The sequence below is a fragment of the Siphateles boraxobius genome, unplaced genomic scaffold (genome assembly GCF_051911475.1).
Source record: "Siphateles boraxobius isolate OS27281-9 unplaced genomic scaffold, OSU_SipBor_1 13, whole genome shotgun sequence".
Taxonomy (NCBI): Eukaryota; Metazoa; Chordata; class Actinopteri; order Cypriniformes; family Leuciscidae; genus Siphateles; species Siphateles boraxobius.
In genome coordinates this window covers 18,323,283-18,343,158 of record NW_027508733.1, presented here as the reverse complement: position 1 = coordinate 18,343,158, position 19,876 = coordinate 18,323,283, and the positions used below count along the sequence as shown (strand labels likewise).

General features: G+C 36.9%; 1 protein-coding gene across 1 annotated transcript; it reads left to right on the top strand.

Moving 5' to 3' along the window:
• The first annotated feature begins 961 nt into the window (after window positions 1-961).
• On the top strand, window positions 962-19,321 carry mfng (MFNG O-fucosylpeptide 3-beta-N-acetylglucosaminyltransferase). Its single transcript, XM_077226233.1, has 8 exons — window positions 962-1,596; window positions 10,417-10,462; window positions 10,544-10,646; window positions 11,459-11,612; window positions 16,445-16,530; window positions 16,703-16,868; window positions 18,072-18,157; window positions 18,821-19,321. The coding sequence occupies exons 1-8, from the start codon at window positions 1,261-1,263 to the stop codon at window positions 18,915-18,917; spliced, it is 1,074 nt and encodes a 357-aa protein (XP_077082348.1). The 5' UTR covers window positions 962-1,260; the 3' UTR covers window positions 18,918-19,321.
• Window positions 19,322-19,876: the final 555 nt, after the last annotated feature.

The following is a 19,876-nucleotide window of genomic DNA, read 5'->3' as shown; positions in this document are numbered from 1 at the left end:
CATCCTCATGTGTCATCATAATTTTGGCTTTGAATTACACTACAAACTTTGCAGTCCTTAATTGTCTTAATAAGTATGTCTTATATATATTAGGGACACACCAATATGAAAATGTTGGCCGATACCAATAATTCTTTATTCTTTTAGTATTCTCATTATAATTTTATGCAGTCTATATGAACGACTTGCACTGCACATGTTGCACTTAACTGTATTTTAATTTTTGAGAAATTACAGTCAATCATATTTCAAGCAATTAAAAACCATCATGGCAAACAGTGTGCATCTGAAATGTCTCAGCGGAAGGAAAAAATTTCAAAATGTTCTTATCGGGCCGAAACCGATAACATTAAGAAGAAACATATATTGGCAAATACCTATGGCCAATATACCTATGGCCAATACCAATATATATCATGCCACCCTAATATATATATATATATATATATATATATATATATATATTACAGTCATAATTTTTTAAAATCAATATACATTTTTTTCACAATAAATATCAAAAGAGAGTTTATCAGAGTTTAAAACCTATTATAAATACTGTCTAAATATCTTTATATAATAAAACAGGCTGTTGTTGAAAATAAGAACTTGTTTTTGAGACTTGCCTGGTTAAATAAAGGTTAATAACAGTAACAAAGACATAAAAAGTAATTTGAAAATAAGTTAATTCTTTGTTTCCAACTCGGTTCTTGGTACTTTGTTTCTTTCTCCATTGAATAGATTTAAAGTTATTTATTTTAAAGATTATGTTCTATAATGCACATACTAGAAACATTATAGTTTTTTAAAATCTCCTGCCGCACAGAAGAGAACAAGTTTGAATTCAAAAATAAGTTTGAATTCAAAAATAAGTTTTCAACAGGAAATTTGGTTTATTCGCACTTGCAGCAATACACTTTATCTTATCAGTCACCATCTTAGCGTCACTGCGGAAAGTGGGCGTGGCTTAAAAAGTTTGCGAAGCCCGAAAGTAAATGAGTGACAGCTCATCCATCCTCCGCTTTACCAGAGCGCATGGGGCATCAACTAGGATCCGCGTGGAATTACCAGATGAAAACTTTTACAGAATAACAATGGATTTAAAATACATTTTCCAACCCACACATGGACTCTCTGTTTGTTTCATTTCATTACTAATCAGACCTTTTTTTGTGCGCCATGCACTGTGAATGCGCCCAAATGCCGCCGCTTATACTTGAACTACTTTAATATGTGACCAAAAGTGGATTAAGGATTTATAAGATGATCTTGAGGAGGGTGTTACATGCACTGCCTGTCTTCGCTCTGACTTTGTTCATCCTGGTTTTGCTGGATTTGCAGCTGCGCACCCGGAGTGACCAAAACCACACTGCGCCCTTTGCACGCGAAAGAACAGCATCTCGGACCGTGGCTATAAACCAACACAGAGATGTTGTTCTTGAAAATCAGAAACAGAAACGACAGAAATGGAGGGAGATGAAGCCACAACAATCTTTAAAACTCACTGACATCTTCATTGCAGTGAAAACCACCGGCCGGTTCCACAAGACCCGCCTTGCTCTTCTTCTGGAGACCTGGATCTCCAGGACTAAAGACCATGTGAGTGCTCCTTGACTAGGATCTATTATATACTCAAAAAATGAAGGGGATTTAATGTAAGAAACTCAATTCTGATCAACCAGTCAATGTTTATGATAGTTCATTGATCATTTTATTAGTCTAAATCAGGTTTTATGATACAAACTCATACAAAAACTGCTGCTGTTGATGTCACAGGACGTCTGGCAGACATGTGCACATCCTGTGGCATCAGATAGAGGTTGTGTGCAAACGTCCCGGTGAAAGCACAGGTGCAAAACCTCACTTGTGTGGTGACAAAATAGCACCAGTGTCTCACAAGTGGCACCTAAGAAATATTTCCAACCCACATTTTTTTCCACATTTGATTGCCAAACAGAGTGATTGAAGTCATTTTTCACAAGCACGAATGAGCCGATTTTATTAACGTTGGCACCATGCCGCAAAGATTGGCCCACACATTGGTGCATCTAGATCAAGAGTGATCTGAGCCATTTCCTGTTTCGTCCGCCCTGTGCTCGTTTATAGACTGAGCACTTCCTTTCTGTGTTCTCCAATTCAGCAGTAGCCTTGTCATCAAGGGTAGAGATGGACTTTTAGGTCCTCTTTTTTGTCACAAGAAGCAGAACTCACAGCTGTGACCTTTGAAAGAGAAACTAATGAAGACAATGACTGAAAGTCCATTTGAATGAAGCCAAGTTCAGTGCCTTCCACTGATAGTCTTATAATACAAAGCATTTGGTGTGGCAGGGATTTAAAGCCTGTTTAAGATATTTTTTAGAGGTTTACTGATGGATTCTGGTGTAAGGCTTGTAGATACTGAAACCATCTCAGATTTGACAGATCTAAACGACCATACCAAGTCTGCGGTTACAACACAGCAGCTCTGTGAATCTCATACAAATTCCTGCGACGTCACGGTCGCATTTCACCACAAAATCCAAAGAAAAAAGTACAAAACTATGTTTTGCATAAAGGAAATTTTATTAAAATGTTTTGCACAGTGACAATTTTTTAAAATAAATTGTATATAGGCCAGTAATATATTAAATAATATTTTAAAATATCAATACTATTACTAAAACCAGAATACTAATATACATTAACAATACAACTTTTATATTCTATTAAATATAGTATTAACATTTTAACCATTAACTTTTTTTTATAATACTACTACTACTACTAATAATAATAATAATAATTTGTATTGTTGTATTATTAATCACACAATCATAAAATCAGCAGCAACAGCAATAATAATAAAATTATTAATTGAAATTATGTGACTAATATTACAACTTTCTTATTAAATTAAATATAGAATTTCCTTATTATTATTCTATTTAATATAGTATTAACCTATTTTATTATAATAATAATAATAAAAATGAATATTTTTATTGTGGCATTATTAATCACATAATAATAATAATAATAATAACAACAACAACAATAATAATATAAAAATATTATTTGATTAATAATACAACTTTAATATTCAAATACATATATGATTTACTTTATTTCAAATAATAAGTATTATTTTATAATAATACAATTAAAAATGATTATTAATATTAATAATATGTGATTAATAATGTCACAAGAAAAATAAAGTAATGGTCCGAAAAATGGCTTCAGATTATTTAAGCAAAAAATAATGAAAAAAAGAATATATATAAATATATATATATATTTTTTTACTTATTGAAATATTACCCAAATATGTTTTCAAATATGATTTTTGTGAGATTTTCCCATTATTTGTCAACAACTTCATCATATATATATTTTTAAGTTATACTATTAAAATCATGCTCATGTTAAGTTCAAATTAATGCTTTGGGATATACTGGTTTGATATACTGGCTGTCATATAATATGATTTTTCACCCAGCTTTGCTGTTATTTGGACTTGCGTGACACTTAAATTCATGTTGCATGAGACTAAATGTTTATGAGTGAAGCCCTGTTCCTTTATATTATTTCTGTGAAAGTCAGACATAATTATTGGTCATTATTGGTACTTGGCCAAAAGCAAAATTTGACACACATTTATTTTATACTGACATCAAAAATGTCTTAAATGTCCCCTTTAATGGCCATCCATTTAAACCGTAAATTAGTAGATTTGACTGTGGCCTGCTGTAACATGACATTAAGAAGCAGAACAAAGTCGGGGTGACGTACTAACACATGCATTCACACATTCAAACTCGTGGTTTGGCAGGCGCTTACAACTCTACTTTGTTAGAGCTCTACTTTGGGAAGATGTTAGTGATTGGACTTGCCGAGCATTATCTCTAAGTGGCTTGTCAAAACGAATTCCCAACATGCAACACAGGATGTAACACTTTCAAAGGAGCAGCCGTCACTCTAAATATAAGATGACACGTGCGAAATTGCGGCGCTGCTGATCCAAATACTTGTACGATCAAAGAGAAAGTGAGCGAAATGATAGGGGCTGAAATTCCTCTTGTATGGCATACTAATTCGTTTGTGTTTAGAAGAAATGACTCTCATACATTTAGTAGTTTGACAGTCTATAAGTCTGAAAATGGAGGCGTTTGAGGTTGAGTTTTTTTCGCCCTCAAACGCAACAATTAAAAAAAAATTCCCTGCTTCTGCTTTATTGCTCCTGTTTTGAATATGAGAAAATGGATGAAAATGGATAACTTTTTATACGTTTCAGGCGTTCATTTACACGACAACTGTGTTTTGGGGGCCTGAAGGCCAAACTTTTGAAAACGGGATTCAAAGTGAAAGTTATTGAAACGACTATATTGTTGAGTTATTGTTACGACTATAACCCTTGTTCCCTGAGAAGGGAACGAGACACTGCGTCGACTACGACACTTTGGGTAACGCCCTTAGCATAACACATCTGAAGTATGAATTAAACTAATCCAATCCTGATTGGTGCTGTGTCATGACGTAAAATGTGACGGCATACACGGAAGCTACAAAGTGAGTTAGCTTCTACAATGAAGCAAGTCGCTCCCAGGCAGGGGAAGGTGTTGCAGAGGGACGCAGTGTCTCGTTTCCTTTTCAGGGAACAAGGGTTACAGTCGAAAAACCGAGACGTTCCCTTTCGAGGGAACTCGAACTGCGTCGACTACGCTGCGCACAGGCACACTTACGACGAGAGCACTTGAGTGCCTGGCATAGAAGGAATGTCCAGGCTATAGAATCTGATAAAAGTATGAGGGGTGGCCCATCCTGCTGTATCACACACTTCTTGGATCGGGGCCCCTGAAAGGAGGGCTCTAGAGGATGCCATGCCTCTGGTTGAATGAGCCCTCACGGCCAAAGGTGAAGGCAAGCTGCGCACCTGATAGGCCATAGAGGTCAAGTCAAGTCACCTTTATTTATATAGCGCTTTTACAATACAAATTGTTTCAAAGCAGCTTTACAGAGATAACGGGAAAGTAAAGTTGTAATAGTATTGTTAAATTCAAAATTAAATGTTAAATGTCCCCAACTAAGCAAACCAAAAGCCAATGGCGAATGAAGGCGGAAAAAAGGCGACAGTGGCAAGGAACCAAAACTCCATCAGGTGACAGAATGGAGAAAAAAAACCTTGGGAGAACCTAGGCTCAGTCGGGGGGCCAATCCTCCTTTGGCCAACAAACGAACAGTGTATGATTATGATTTAGACGGCATAATAGGTCAGAAGTCAGATTGGATCAGAACTTTCACAATATTTATCCAGTTAATCTGGTTAGGGGTCGGAGTCATCACGCCGGTATGGAGATGAGTTTGTTGAGGTGTCCATGAGGCCTTCAGAGTGTTGATGAGGCTGGCACTTCAGGGATGCGCTGTCGTCGTCTCCATGTGATGGTCCTTCATCAGATCTGGATATGGCCTGGATCCGGCGGACTGCGGTAAACCTCGGGATAAACAGAGAGACTAATATTAGCGTAGAAGCCATCCTTCTTATGATGTACAAAGTACATCAGGATTTATGGGAAGTGTTCCCGGTAGCCAGAATGACCCAGTTACTGATGGTCTCTTTGGCCCATCAAAAAAAAAAAGCCCCTTTTTGGGCGACCCGAAGCACACCAGCAACTGGTCTGACTTCCGCCATGAAGAAGACTTCTGGACATATATCTTGATAGCTCTGATAGGGCAGAGCAAATTAAGTCTTTCTTCATCCACCATCACGTGAGGTGGAGGATGAAAGCCTGCAGAACCGTAGGTCTTGCCAAATTAGATGGCACTTTAGGCACATAGCCCAGCCTGGGATGCAAGATAGCCTTAATGTTGCCTGGAGCAAACTTCAGGCACCCATGAGATATAGAGAGCATCTGAAGGTCTCCTACTCTCCTCAGAGAAGTAATGGCTAATATAAAAGCTAACTTGAGGGAGAGGTTCTTGGCCTCAGCCTACCCCAGAGGTTCGAAGGGGGCCTCGACCAGCCCTTTGAGAACCACTGCCAGGTCCCATGTGGGAACTCTGGTATGAGCTGCAGGTCTCATCCACCGAGCCCCACAGAGGAAATGTACGACCAGTCTCCCCAGAGGCCCATCACCCAGAGGAGCGTGGAAAGCCGCAATAGCAGCCACATACACCTTGAGTGTGGACGGGGTAAGACCAGCTGAGAAGCAATCTTGGAGGAGCTCCAGCACTGAAGCCAGCCGGGCAGTTAACTGGGTCCACCTCACGCTCTCTACACCAAATGGAAACACATTCCACTTTAGGCCGTACAATCTCCTCGTGGAAGGAGCTCTGGAACTGAGTATGGTTTCAACCACTCCAGCCGATAAGGCCAGCCTCTAGGTACTGAGCCCCCTCGGGGGCCAGGCCCAAAGTTTCCACAGGTCAGGTCGAGGGTGAATATTGGGCACTATAGATTCTGTATTGCAATGCAGACCTTTAATCTACGCGCTGCCTTGGGAAATCCGAGATCCCAGTCACAGAATCTTTATTGCAGAGTAGACCCGTAATCTACGCGTTGCCTTGGCAAACACAAGATCCGAGCTACTAGATTTGTATTGCAATGCAGACCTTTATTTGGGACAATTCTTATGGGACAAACAACACCAAATAGGACAGACAGTTTGACACAGAGCGCTTGACGAAGAGCAAAAAGCTGACTCTGTTGTGTGTCGGCGTCCCTTTGTAGCTTCCGTGAATGCCGTCACATTTTACGTCATGACGCAGCACCAATCAGGATTGGATTAGTTTCATTAATACTTCAGATGCATTATGCTAAGGGCCCCAAAGTGTCGAAGTCGACGCAGTTCGAGTACAGTTATTGTCTTGCAAACAGTGGCCGCATTTCCATTACCCTTCAAATTGCACAAATTGAAAATGCAAATTGAAAATGCACCCAATGGAAAAATGTCAATTTAGCAAAAACTCCCATTTATCGCAAAAATGTTTTACGCACGCATGAGATTCATTTGAAAAAGAAATATTTTGCAAAACGGCAATTGAAACCGTTTTTGCGCATTTACAGGTCACCTGATGACGTGGTGTGACGAGACAGAGTTCTTTATTAAATTCATAAATGACAAAAGAATTACAGGAATACTGGATTCCACACCTCTAAGAAATGCCATAATCAAGACCTCGATGCAGATATGTGTGTGAAACACCCAGAAACACCTTATAGGCTATGTGCCGCTCTCAAGTATAACACACAAATACGTCTCCTTCGATTAATAATAATGGCCAGTGCAGTGGCTGGGACATACGTAAACCTACTAACATCCGTCGCCATGATTTTTGGAATGACTTACCACGAGATGAAAAAATAAGTTTTAGTTGCAGAACATCGGTTAATGGAAAAAAAAAACATTTATATATCGACATTTAGAAAAAAATCACAAAAGTTTGCTCAAATCTTTAATGGAAACGCGTGTCAGCATGTGAAAATCGCAATGAAAAACGTTTCCTTTTTCAGTGCATTGTTGTCGTGTAAACTTTTAAATATAAATTTAATGAAAAATCGTAACATTTGAACGTAACATAAGAAAGTTGACATTAAGTTAAAAACGTTATTTCTGAATGTTTTCTGAACATTCTTTTAAATGTTTTATATGTGAACGTTACGGGAACATTCCATTTTATCATTTAAACGTTACTTTTGAATGTTCTCTGAAATAAGTAGAAACATTTAAAAAATGTTATGCCAACATCCAACCAAACGTTTCAGGTAAAAAAACGTTCCATGAACGATATATAAATAATATTTTTGAGAACATTATTTAAGACCAGAATGAATGTTACTGATGTTCCTGGAAGAACGTTTGTTCATTACTTCGAGAGAACCTTGCCATAACGTCAGCTAAAGTTCTGAGAACATTCCCTTTTAGCTGGGCTTTTTCCAGGTGATTGAGTTATGTCCCAATGTTTGATGCTAACGATTTGGGCTTTGTTCAATTTAGTTTTCGGGTTCCATCAGTGAGTTTTTAAACACAGGATGTTGTTTGTGCCTCTCAGTTTTCATAAGAGTGTGTGCGTATGTTTGTGTGCCCTTTGCCTCCGTGCCAATAAGAGGAAGCGACAGCCGCAGACTACATTTTGAAACAATGACAAAACGGAAGTCTATCTGAAAGAGGAAGTCTTAAGCTGAGGAAACAGGAACGAAGTGTGAAACAACAACTCTGCCACTTTTAACAAATGCCAGGAAATAAAAAAAAGAAAGACGCCAAACATCCGCCACATCCAAGCAAAGTTTTTTTTTTTTTCCAAAATAGCTTTTGTTATTGAGCACTTTTACAGACTAATATGTTTTTTTTCTTCTGTTCGTTTCAGTTCAGTGTATAAGGGGCTTTCACATTACAGGCAAAAACTTTTTGGATGCAACCAGCTTCCTATTGCATTAGTTTTTATTGTCCATCACATTATGAGGCCTTTCTTTCCTAAATTTGCAGGTAGAGCTCACTAAACAGCCAAATGACATCCAAGACGTCATGGGTTGAGCTTGATCTAGTCCTGCTTCACCTCTGTGGATCTAATGGGTGGAGGGATAGAGTTATGGTGTGCTTGGACCTTTTAGCTCCACCCATTACATCCAAAGAGGGGGAGCTGGGCTCCATCTGTGCCTTCTTTCCCTCTCAAGTTGGGAAGACAAAATGTACGCGCCTCCTCCACCGGTTTCACTTCATTGTGCCACTAATGGGCAGTTGTGCTGCTGTTTCACTCTTTGTGTATCTCCAGACGGTGCTTTATGAGCTGCTGTCACCAGCCGTCTCACTTTAGATGAAATGAGAGCTAAAGGTCCACCCTTATGATTTATGAAGGAGCTCTGGGTGTGAGTGGGCCGTTTCCACTCGCTCTGGCCCATTGGCTTTGATGGCTGCGGCATTGATCTGCGTGTTCGATTATTCTGCCTGTACTCAAGGACCACGGAGGGAGAGGCATGTAGACTTACGATCTGAGCCGTCTGGAGCGCCTAGACGTCGTAATGAAGCTAAACTTCCAGAGTGACACCTGCACTGCATCATCATGGGATGCAATAAAGATTGTGTGTGTGTGTGTGTGTGTGTGTGTGTGTGTGTGTGTGTGTGTGTGTGTGTGTGTGTGTGTGTGTGTGTGTGTGTGTGTGAGAGAGTCAAAACGGAAGTGTAGATGTATATATGGCCACAGATAGGATGTGCCTTGGTCTAGCAGGAAATTGCTCCCAAATCTGCTCCTCCCAGTTGGTTGAGAGACTTTTTTTAATCATTTCAGCTCTGTGGTTACAAATGACACTGGAGAAGTTCAATACTAATGTTATATATTATCGATGTCAAATGGATTAATTGCGGCATTACAGAAAATGAACAAAAGCAATCTGTCAAAGAGTTGTCATTTATTATATATATATATATATATATATATATATATATATATATATATATATATATATATATATATATATATATATATATATATATATATAATGTCACAAAAAATACATTTCAAATAAAATAAAATAATATTCATCAACGAATCCTGGAAAAAAATATTACAGTTTCCACAAAATATTAAACAGCATTTTTTGATCAAATAAATGCTGCCTTGGTGAGCATAGGAGACTTCTTTCAAAAAAAAAAAAAAATCTTACTGAACTCAAACCTATAAATGGTAGTGTATATCCCACATATTAAAAGTCATGTATTGAATATTTATAATATTAATTATTTAATTCTGTTTTGGATAATATAAAAATTAAATTTTTATTAACATTATTCATAATTGGAATTATTTGTTGTTGTGTAAGTGAAGATGATGTCCAAAAAAAAAATGTACCCAAAAATCTATATAAAAGCTATTGTAATGAAAACTGTAATATGAAATATATAATATAAAAAAAAATTTAATCAAATATATAAATAATAGTTAAATAAATAAAATTAAGAATAAATAATAGTTCATTAAAAATAATAAAAATGTAATATTTATTTTAATGCTACATTTTGTTACATTCCTTAAAATTTTTCATTGAAAAAAAAGGTTTATTCTGACTGTTTATTTAATGTTCATCAAACTATTAAAACGGATCAAACGTACCTCATATTTCTGAATTATTTAGCTATTTATTTTTGATAATGTTTCTCAATAGTTTTTGTGCCAACCCAATTATCTCAGCTGTAGTTTTAAGACTTTCTCTTTTACAAAAACCCAAATGCTTTGCAACAGTGTCATTACAAACCAAAATTCTCTGTAGACAAAACGAGGAGCACAGATGCTCTGAGGCCTCCTGGTGCACCAGCTGTTATCTCGCAGTGGTGCATGATGGTATTTCGAATGTTACGTGTCCTCAAAAGACCACCAGGCTCTCACTGCACCATTTCAGAATTAATATGGTTTTCCTCATGAATTTGTGTTTATTCTTTACTTTTACAGACGTACATCTTCACAGACAGTCCAGATGAAGACATTTCCTCTGAAGGTAGATCATCTTTCTTCTGCAGGATTGGTCTGAACTTCTGAATCATTGCTCTTCACTCGTTGTATGTTTCTGTGCTCACAGGATTTAATGTTGTCGTCACTGACTGCTCGCCGGAGCACAGTCATCAAGCTTTATCCTGCAAGATGGCTGCCGAGTATGACCACTTCATGGCATCTGACAAAAAGTGAGTTGGACAATAACGTAATATGACCTTATGTTACGATTCGTATCATTGTATCTATAGCCGCATTTCCACTGAAATTTCCCGAAACAATTTGTCCCAGGAACTTTTCCCTGCCAGACCTGTTGCTGTTTGTGTTCCATTGCTGTCTAAAGTACCGTGAAGATTAGGCAAATTAGTCCGTTGACGTAGGACTGCGTGCAACTTTCCAGTTCCCGCTGGATTTCGTCCTCTGCATATAAGTTTAATAAAGCCTGAACGTCGTTGTCAGTCCATCAGTCGTATTTTTTAAACTCCATTTTTGTTTTGAATAGCAAAAAACTCTATCTGCAAGCACTGCGACAGACTTTTAAAAATGGTGGTTGAAATGAAATGCTGCATGGAGTCAACCAATCAAAATGCTGCATTAACTCAACCACTCAGCATGTTCAGCACCCAAGTCCCACCCCCGAAAGTTCCTGAACCTTAAAAAAATACTTCTGACGTTCTGAGGGGGAAATTTTTATCCATAACTTTATTTAGACCGTATCTATCTATCTATCTATCTATCTATCTATCTATCTATCTATCTATCTATCTATCTATCTATCTATCTATCTATCTATCTATCTATCTATCTATCTATCTATCTATCTATCTATCCATCCATCCATCCATCCATCCATCCATCCATCCATCCATCCATCCATCCATCCATCCACCCACACACACACACACACACACACATAGGAGAGTGTAACAACGTGCTAAGATAACTTGTACAGTACAAGTTTGATTTTGGTACAACTTCTAAAGCACTTGTGATTTTGCCGTAGGTGGTTTTGCCATGTTGATGATGATAATTTCCTGAACCCTGCAGCCCTTCTTTCTCTCCTGAAGGCCTTCCCAGGAGAAAGCGATATCTATGTGGGCAAGCCAAGCCTGGATCGACCAATGAGAGCACAGGAGCTGCTGGAAGGGAATAAGATGGTCAGTGTCCCATTCTGTGTTTTTTTTTTAACTGAATTCACTGTTCTGAACAATTATCGATAATAATAATTTTTCTTTTTCATTGATCAGCCTTTACCAAAATGTAAATGATTTCCCTTCAGGGATCAATCAATCAGCTTTATTGCGTATTTATATGGACAATTCTGTCGGCTCTTTTACTGTATAGCTGGAAAAATTACTTTCAGGGGACAAGTCAATACTGTCAGGGGAGTTGATCCAATCATGTACAATGTGTTACGCCAATCATTTTGAGCGTTGTGTGTGTGTGTGTGTGTGTGTTTGTAGTCTTGCTGTCTTTGGACCTGCTTCTCTGTCTCTCTCTCTCTCTCTCTCTCTCTCTCTCTCTCTCTCTCTCTCTCTCTCTCTCTCTCTCTCTCTCTCTCTCTCTCTGTTTTAACATTTAATTTAATTTTCAACAATAATATTGATCTGCCTGCATTGATTTTCTCCAGAGTGGCTATATATACAACCCCAAATCAGCAAAAGTTGGGACATTTTGTAAAATGCAATAAAATCAAGAATCTGTGATTTGTTCATTCTATTTAACTTTTATTAACTGACAAAAGTACAAAGAAAAGTTTTCCAATGTTTTCACTGACCAACATAATTGTATTTTGTAAATATGAACAAATTTTGATTTTGATGACTGCAACACACCCCAAAAAAGTTGGGACATAGACATGTTTACCACTGTGTCACTTCAACTTTCCTTTTAATTACACTTTTTAATCATTTGGGAGTTGAGGATACTAATTGTTGGAGTTTTGCTAGTGGAATATTTACCCAATCTTGTCTGATACAAGACAGCCGCTCACAGTCTGTGGTCATAGTTGCCTGATTCTCCTTTTCATGATGGGTCATACATTTTCCATAAGAGACATATCTGGACTGCAGTAAACAGGCAGGCACATCCCTTCTATGGTGCAGAGTGTCTAGAAACCACTCAGTTGTAGCACGTGCAGAATGAGGCCTGGCATTGTCTTGCTTCCTAGGAAAGATGTCATCTTGATGGCAGTTTATGTCTCTGTACAATCCAAATATATGCCTCCATGTCAATGGTACCTTCACAATAATGCATGTTACCCATACCGTTTGCAATGATGCACCTCAATACCAGCACACTTGTTTGCTTTTGCACCTGTCGCTGGTGAAAGTCTGGTTGGTCCCTTTCGTCTTTGGGACCGAGAACTCGATGTCCATTTTCTCCCAAAAACAAGCTGAAACATGGACTCATCTGACCACAGCACACATTTCCACTTTCTTCTAGACCATCTGAGATGAGCTCAGGCCCAGAGAACTCGCCGGCATCTCCACATAGAACTGATGTAAAGCTTTCTCCTTGCGTAACAGAGATTCAAGAGGCATTTCTTGATGCAGAGTCAGACTGTGTTCAGTGAAAACGGTTTTCCAAATTACTCCTGAGCACATGTGTCTGTATTTAACAGAGTAGCATGATGGTATCTTGTGCAATGCCATCTGAGGGCTCAAAGGTCACGCATATTCAACAGAGGTCTACTGCCTTACCCAACACAGACTGAGATTTCTCTGGATTCCCTGAATCTTGTGACAATATTATGTATGGAAGATGATGAAAGGCATACATGCTTTGCAATCTTGCATTGAGAAATGGGATTTTTTAATTGTTTGACAATTCTCTCATGATATTTGGCACAAAATGATGAGCCATGACCCACCTTTGCTTAAAAAGACTGAGAAGCACTTTTATACCCAAACACGATACCCTCAACTATTACCAATTCACCTGCTCATTGTGGACTGTTTCAAAAGAGTTGGATAATCTAATTTGGATAATCTTTTCACTTTTATTTGGTCTCTGTCCCAACTTTTTTGGGGTGTGTTGCAGCCATCAAAATCAAAATGTGTTCATATTTAAAAAATACAATTATGTTGGTCAGTGAAAACATTGGAAAACGTTTCTTTGTACTTTTGTCAGTTAATAAAAGGTTAAATAGAATGAACACATCACAGATTCTTTATTTTATTGCATTTTACAAAATGTCCCAACTTTTTCTGATTTGGGGTTGTATAAATTAACTAAATTAATAACTTTTTTACAACAAAAATGAAACATCACTGAACTTACTTAAGCTGAACTGTGACGCTATTTTCTTTTGGAAAATACTTTGTTGCATTATGTTCCTGTTATCACTGTAAAGCTGCTTTGAAACAATCTTTATTGTAAAAAAGCGCTATATAAATACATGTAACTTGACGTGTGTGTGTGTGTGTGTGTGTGTTAATGTGTGTGCTCCCGGTAAACCCTACGTTATGGGGACAAAATGTCCCCACAAAAATGACAATTTCCAAACTCCTTGACCTTGTAGGGACCTATTTTAATCCCCATGAGGAAACTAGCTAATAAATCACACTAAATGAAATGTTTTATGAAAATGTAAAAATGCAGAAAGGTTTTAGGGATAGGGATAGAGAATAGAATATACAGTTTGTAGAGTATATAAAATCATTATGTCTATGGAATTGTCCTCATAAATCATGAAAACCCATTGTGTGTGTGTGTGTGTGAGAGGCCTACATGAACAGACAAGCCATTCAGTTCCCCCCCCTATGCTCTACTGATCTCTTCTTGGGCCACATAGGCACCTGGGTAATAAAAATGAGACCTGTCTTTTAATTTCTGCCACCCCAGCCGGACTCTATCTGCACTCAATGGGATGAAAGACAAAAAACAAACAAAAAAATTATACTCACCATAACTACACATTAGTTATAACAACACATGTATTTTATACATTCTTTTTAATAGTGGGATTACTGTCTACAAATCCATTTCGCCTTTTTCCTTTGCTTTGTTCCTCAACTTCTTTCTCTATATAACACCCAGTTGGACAGTCAAAGCTCCATTGAATCTAAACTGCTCTTTCGTTCTGGTCAAAAACCTGGGCAGTCCCATCTGCCTCTCTGTGTGTCCCCTGTGTTGTTTATGTCCACTTTTATACGTCTGGCTGGACAGGCCACAACTCCCTACAGGGGAGGAATACGGTCGAAAAGATGAGAAGACAGAAAAGGACTTTATAACCTTGAGGGTAACGGCCACACGGAGGATTGAATGGAGAGATAAACGGATGGGGGGATGAGTAGACGGATACAGGCAGATTTATGCCCCTGTCACTTATGATGCTCTACAGAACCCCATGTGAAAACAAACCGGCTAAGATTATCTGGAAAGCCAAGAAATGTAGAGCAGATATGCATTGAGAGCTTACAGAGAAAGAAAAATTCATGGTTTGAAGAGCTGATACATTGCAATTTTTATTGCTTTATAAGGGATTTGGTCACATAATTGGTGAACCATCTGAATTAATGTAAAGATTTTAGATTGCTGCTTGGCGGTATACAGTAGCACATAGGATTTTGAAATAAAAAAAACTTGAATGAAAAGAAGTGGAAAATAAAAATGGAAATTAAAATAAATGCATTTTATCAATAGCTTTTTTTCGTATAAGCTGAGCAGCACTTTCAGATGTTCGTATCAATCTACGTGTCTGTTTGAGCTCAGTTTGTGTTGGCCTATTATTGGTGGGAATTTGACTCTTTCTGTATTTTACATATTCAAAACCAGTAGGTGGCGGCAAATAACTGTAAGTATGAGTGAGTCAATGAATCATTTACTCAAGCGATTCATTTTAAAGCACAGACTAATTCAGGTATTGTTTAAACAGTTGTCTTCATGAGTGAGTCATTGAATCATTCACTCAAGCAATTCATTCAAAATCGGTAATTCATTCAGTAACAAAATGAGGAATTGTCTGCGTCCAAATTGGCATACTCTCTTGATTAGGTACTTATTTTGAATAGCCTAAGTAATTACTTCATGACCGCTAAAAAAAGTATGTTCTATATAGTATGAATGTGTGTAGTATGAATGTAATCTGGAATTAGTATGTCATTATCCAACATGCCATGTTGTCATTATCATGTGACCTACCAGCATCAGTTGTGTCGCTTCACTGTCATTCATAAATCCTCTCCAGTGGCCTCATGGGATAGTAAAGTGTCCATAGTATGCACACTTCAGAATCTCACCAGAAGTAGTAGGTCACCCGGGTACTTTTTGCCTACTCTCTCATGAGTACTGTGAATTCAGACATCTTCTTGTCACATACTGTTTTTCGTCTACTTTATAGTAGGGAAGTATGTCATTTTGGATGAAGCCATTGTGTTTATGAGTGATTTACTCAATGAATCATTCATTAAACAGATTCATAAAAAAAAACAAAATCATTCAGAATCTAAACAAGTGATCATCTTTATGAGCAAATCAATGAATATTGAGTTCACTCAATGAATCAATTTCACTCAATATAGGCTAATCTATTAATATTATATATATATATATATATATATATATATATATAGAGAGAGAGAGAGAGAGAGAGAGAGAGAGAGAGAGAGAGAGAGAGAGAGAAATGATGAACATTTCTGCACACTTGCACAAGATTTTTTTAAGAAAACTGAGATTCTTTTGGAAGTTGCTTTAATAACTCTTGTTCATCTCTTCCATCTCTTGTTGCTTAAATGCCTGCTTTAGGTGAGGCATTTACACACGAGTCTCCACATGTACTGCTCTAAACTATTGCACACTGACCGTTTGCCTCACTAGAGCTTCAGAACGACCATAAATCACCCTGCACATCAATGTTTTATGGCTTGATTCTTACAGTGTAATGAACTGTAGCATTAATTCTTCATATAAATTATATATTTGTAACCAACTGCATGAGGCTGATGTTGAAACTGACTGGTTGACTTTTTCCTCTGTTTCATTTAAGAGGGATGTCCGTTTCTGGTTTGCCACAGGAGGGGCTGGTTTCTGTCTGAGCAGGAAGCTGGCAGAGAAGATGGCACCCTGGGCAAGGTGAGGCCCTGATTCAGCACATGTGTGTTTGGCTTTGATTATGAAACCATTTCATGCACATTTTAGTGCCTGTACCTTCCTATAAGAAATAATTTTAAAAATCTTACCCTACTCTTATGAATTGCATAGTGTATATATTATGCATATATAATATGTTTGTCTTTCTTTGCAGTGGTCCCAGGTTCGAGCAGACCTCCGCAATAATCATGTTACCTGATGACTGTACGGTGGGCTTCATAGTTGAGAGGCGACTAGGCATCTCAATGGTCCATAGCAACATGTTTCACTCTCATCTGGAAAACCTACTTCTAATTTCCCCCAGTGATATCCCCAAACAAGTGAGATGACTGTAATTTTCACCTGATTTTTTAGTGTGGCTATTACTATTGCTTATATTGAGGTATTAAAGTTTTGTTATTAATAACAATATTGTTACAGAAATGAATGATGGTTCATTCATTTCAGTTGAGAAGAAATGATCGGAAGCGTACGATTTTCTAATTATCTTTTGACTTAATAAACTTATTAATAAGCTAGTAAGATAACACCTAGAATCCACCTAGGATACCCTAGCAACCACTTAGAATACCACCTAGCAACCACCCTTCAATGCACTAGAAACGATCTACTACAACCAACCAAATAACTAACAATCACTTATGCAAGCATTCATAACAAATTAGAATATAACAACTTTAGCACAGGCATAAAGCAGTCATATTTTCTTTAAAAAATGCCAACATTTCGTGTTTTATAGTTTGATTCAAAATACTAAAGGAACTGTGAATTAATATGTTTGTTAAAAAAACGGAATATATATATATTTTACCTCAAAGAACTGAATGCTAAAATTTTAGTTCAAAGAACTGGATTCTAATATTTTAGTTCAAAGAACTGGATTCTAATATTTTAGTTCAAAGAACTGGATTCTAATATTTTAGTTCAAAGAACTGGATGCTAATTTTACATCAACAAACTTGATGCTAAAATTTTATATCAAAGAACTGGATGCTAAAATTTTACCTCAAAGATCTGGATGCTAATTACAACTGGATGCTAATAGCCTATTGTACCTCAAAGATCTGATTGCTAATTTGTCCTCAAAGCTCTGGATGCTAATTTTATATCAAATAACTAAATGCTAATATTTTACCTCAAATAACTGAATGCTGATATTTTAGTTCAAAGAACTGGATTCTAATATTTTACCTCAAAGAACTGAATGCTAATCTTACAACTGGATGCTAATTATTTTACCTCTGGATGCTAATTTTACCTCAAAGAACTGAATGCTGATGTTTTACCTCAAAGATCTGGATGCTAATTCAACAACTGAATGCTAATATTTCACCTCTGGATGTTCATTTTATATCAAATAATTGAATGATAATATTTTACCTCAAATAACTGAATGCTAATATTATTTTTTCTGCCAAAACAGATAACAGATTTGTGGGCTGAAATGAAATCTTACTAGTCATGCAATTCTAACAACATATTTTTTGTTCTTCCTGTTTGTTTCTCTTCCTCTAACACTGAAGGTGACTCTAAGCTATGGATGGTTTGAGAATAAAATGAATAGTGTTGAACTAAAAGGAGTTTTTACCAAAGACGAAGATCCGTCCAGGTTAGTCATGCACACACCTTCACACATACACCTACAAGCAGACCCTGGGGATATAGATTTCCTATTTATGACTAAAATATAAGGAATACTGGCACTAACTCCACTTTCCTTTGTTCATTCAACACAAATTACCAGACAAAGTAATGTTAAATTTAGATATAGCCACTTTAACTGATGTAAAAGCATATTCTACTTAAGTTCCTGAAATGTAATTTCATGCTAATATTTGTATGTTTATCTGTAAAATATGCTTACCACAGTGAGTTTGGTATCTTCCCACACATCTTTTTTTCATTAAACAAGGCATTTTCTGTTATCGCTATAAATCCATTCTTAAAAACTTCGTGAGCAGACATGTCTTACGGGCAGTTTAAAAGCACTTCCTCGTACATATTAATCTTAATCTTAATATATTTGTCTGTATGTATCGCCAAACTCTTCACAAGCTAAAAGGTTTTATGTTTTCCTCAAGAGATAACAGATAGTTGTTTTTGAGACCCAGTAAAGTTTGATTCCTGCAAAGATTTCACAAACTTCAACTAATCCTTTGATTTTATAATTTATTATTGTATGATGACATTTAAAAATGTGTCATAGACATTGTCAATGATGCATTTAAAGTGTTTTTTAGCTAATGTTGTTCTGTTGTAATCTGTTTTTCAGGTTCAGGACAGTCCACTGTCTTCTGTACCCTACAACAAGTTGGTGTCCTGTAGCTCTCAATAACGCCTTATCATGGAATCAACGTGTTCGCCAATGATACAATAATCTTGTATAAAGTGAGAATTTTAATGCATGAAGTTTGTAAGAGCTGATGAGCCAACAAAAGCCAAATGTGCATGGTGTTCAAATGAGGAAACCTCAATGATTAACTGAGCCAATATTGTTATTGAAATTGTAAATTGAAAGTGTAACTTCTGTCTACTTGCTGCACATTTTGGTTATGAAACCATGTACTATATATATAATCCAATTATTTCAAAACAGGTTAATCAAATTTGTTTCGTTTTTTCTATGATCAGTTGTATTCGTATATTTGCACTGTACACATTTTGATTACTGTTATATATTTGTACTGTATGATATACATGAAGCACTTAAGATAAGTGGATATCCACTAAAATGTTTTGCAGTTGTTTGTTAAATACAAATTATTTTCCTGTATAATATGAATTATTTATTTTATAACACAAATGTGTGTGTGTGTGTGTGTGTGTGTGTGTGTGTGTGTGTGTGTGTGTGTGTGTGTGTGTGTGTGTGTGGTGGTGGTGGTGTGTTTGGGGAAAGTGCTCTACATGAAACATGTTGGCATAATCATGCACTGCCTCTTTAAGACAGGGCTTTGACAGACAGGGGGTACTGACCCTAAGACAGCCAGCCAATCAAATGAACCAAGCAATCAAGTGGCAGTCTGTGAGAACAAACAGAGAGTTTGGTACACCAAACAAACTAGCACAATTATTTCCAGTGTGGATTATACAGTACAATAGCATCTCCACTGAGTGAGTTTGATTCATTTTGTTATGTCTGCTGGTGGCTGATTCCCCTGTGAAGTGCTTATGTTTGAGCTGGAGAAGCCAACTCTTTTAAAATATTGTCTCGTATTTGTAAATAGAATTAGTTGATTTATTGACTTGTTGAGTTTTTAAAAGGCATTTTATGAACTTTTGAGTGCACTTTGATCACAAAGACTTTGGTGTTTTAAGAACCTTTTGAAAT

Excerpts from the sequence above, each read along its gene's own strand:
- mfng (XM_077226233.1), top strand. The coding sequence starts at position 1,261 with ATGATCTTGAGGAGGGTGTTACATGCACTGCCTGTCTTCGCTCTGACT. Across the intron at positions 1,597-10,416 it reads TCTCCAGGACTAAAGACCAT|ACGTACATCTTCACAGACAG; the intron begins GTGAGTGCTCCT and ends TTACTTTTACAG. Across the intron at positions 18,158-18,820 it reads AAAGACGAAGATCCGTCCAG|GTTCAGGACAGTCCACTGTC; the intron begins GTTAGTCATGCA and ends TCTGTTTTTCAG.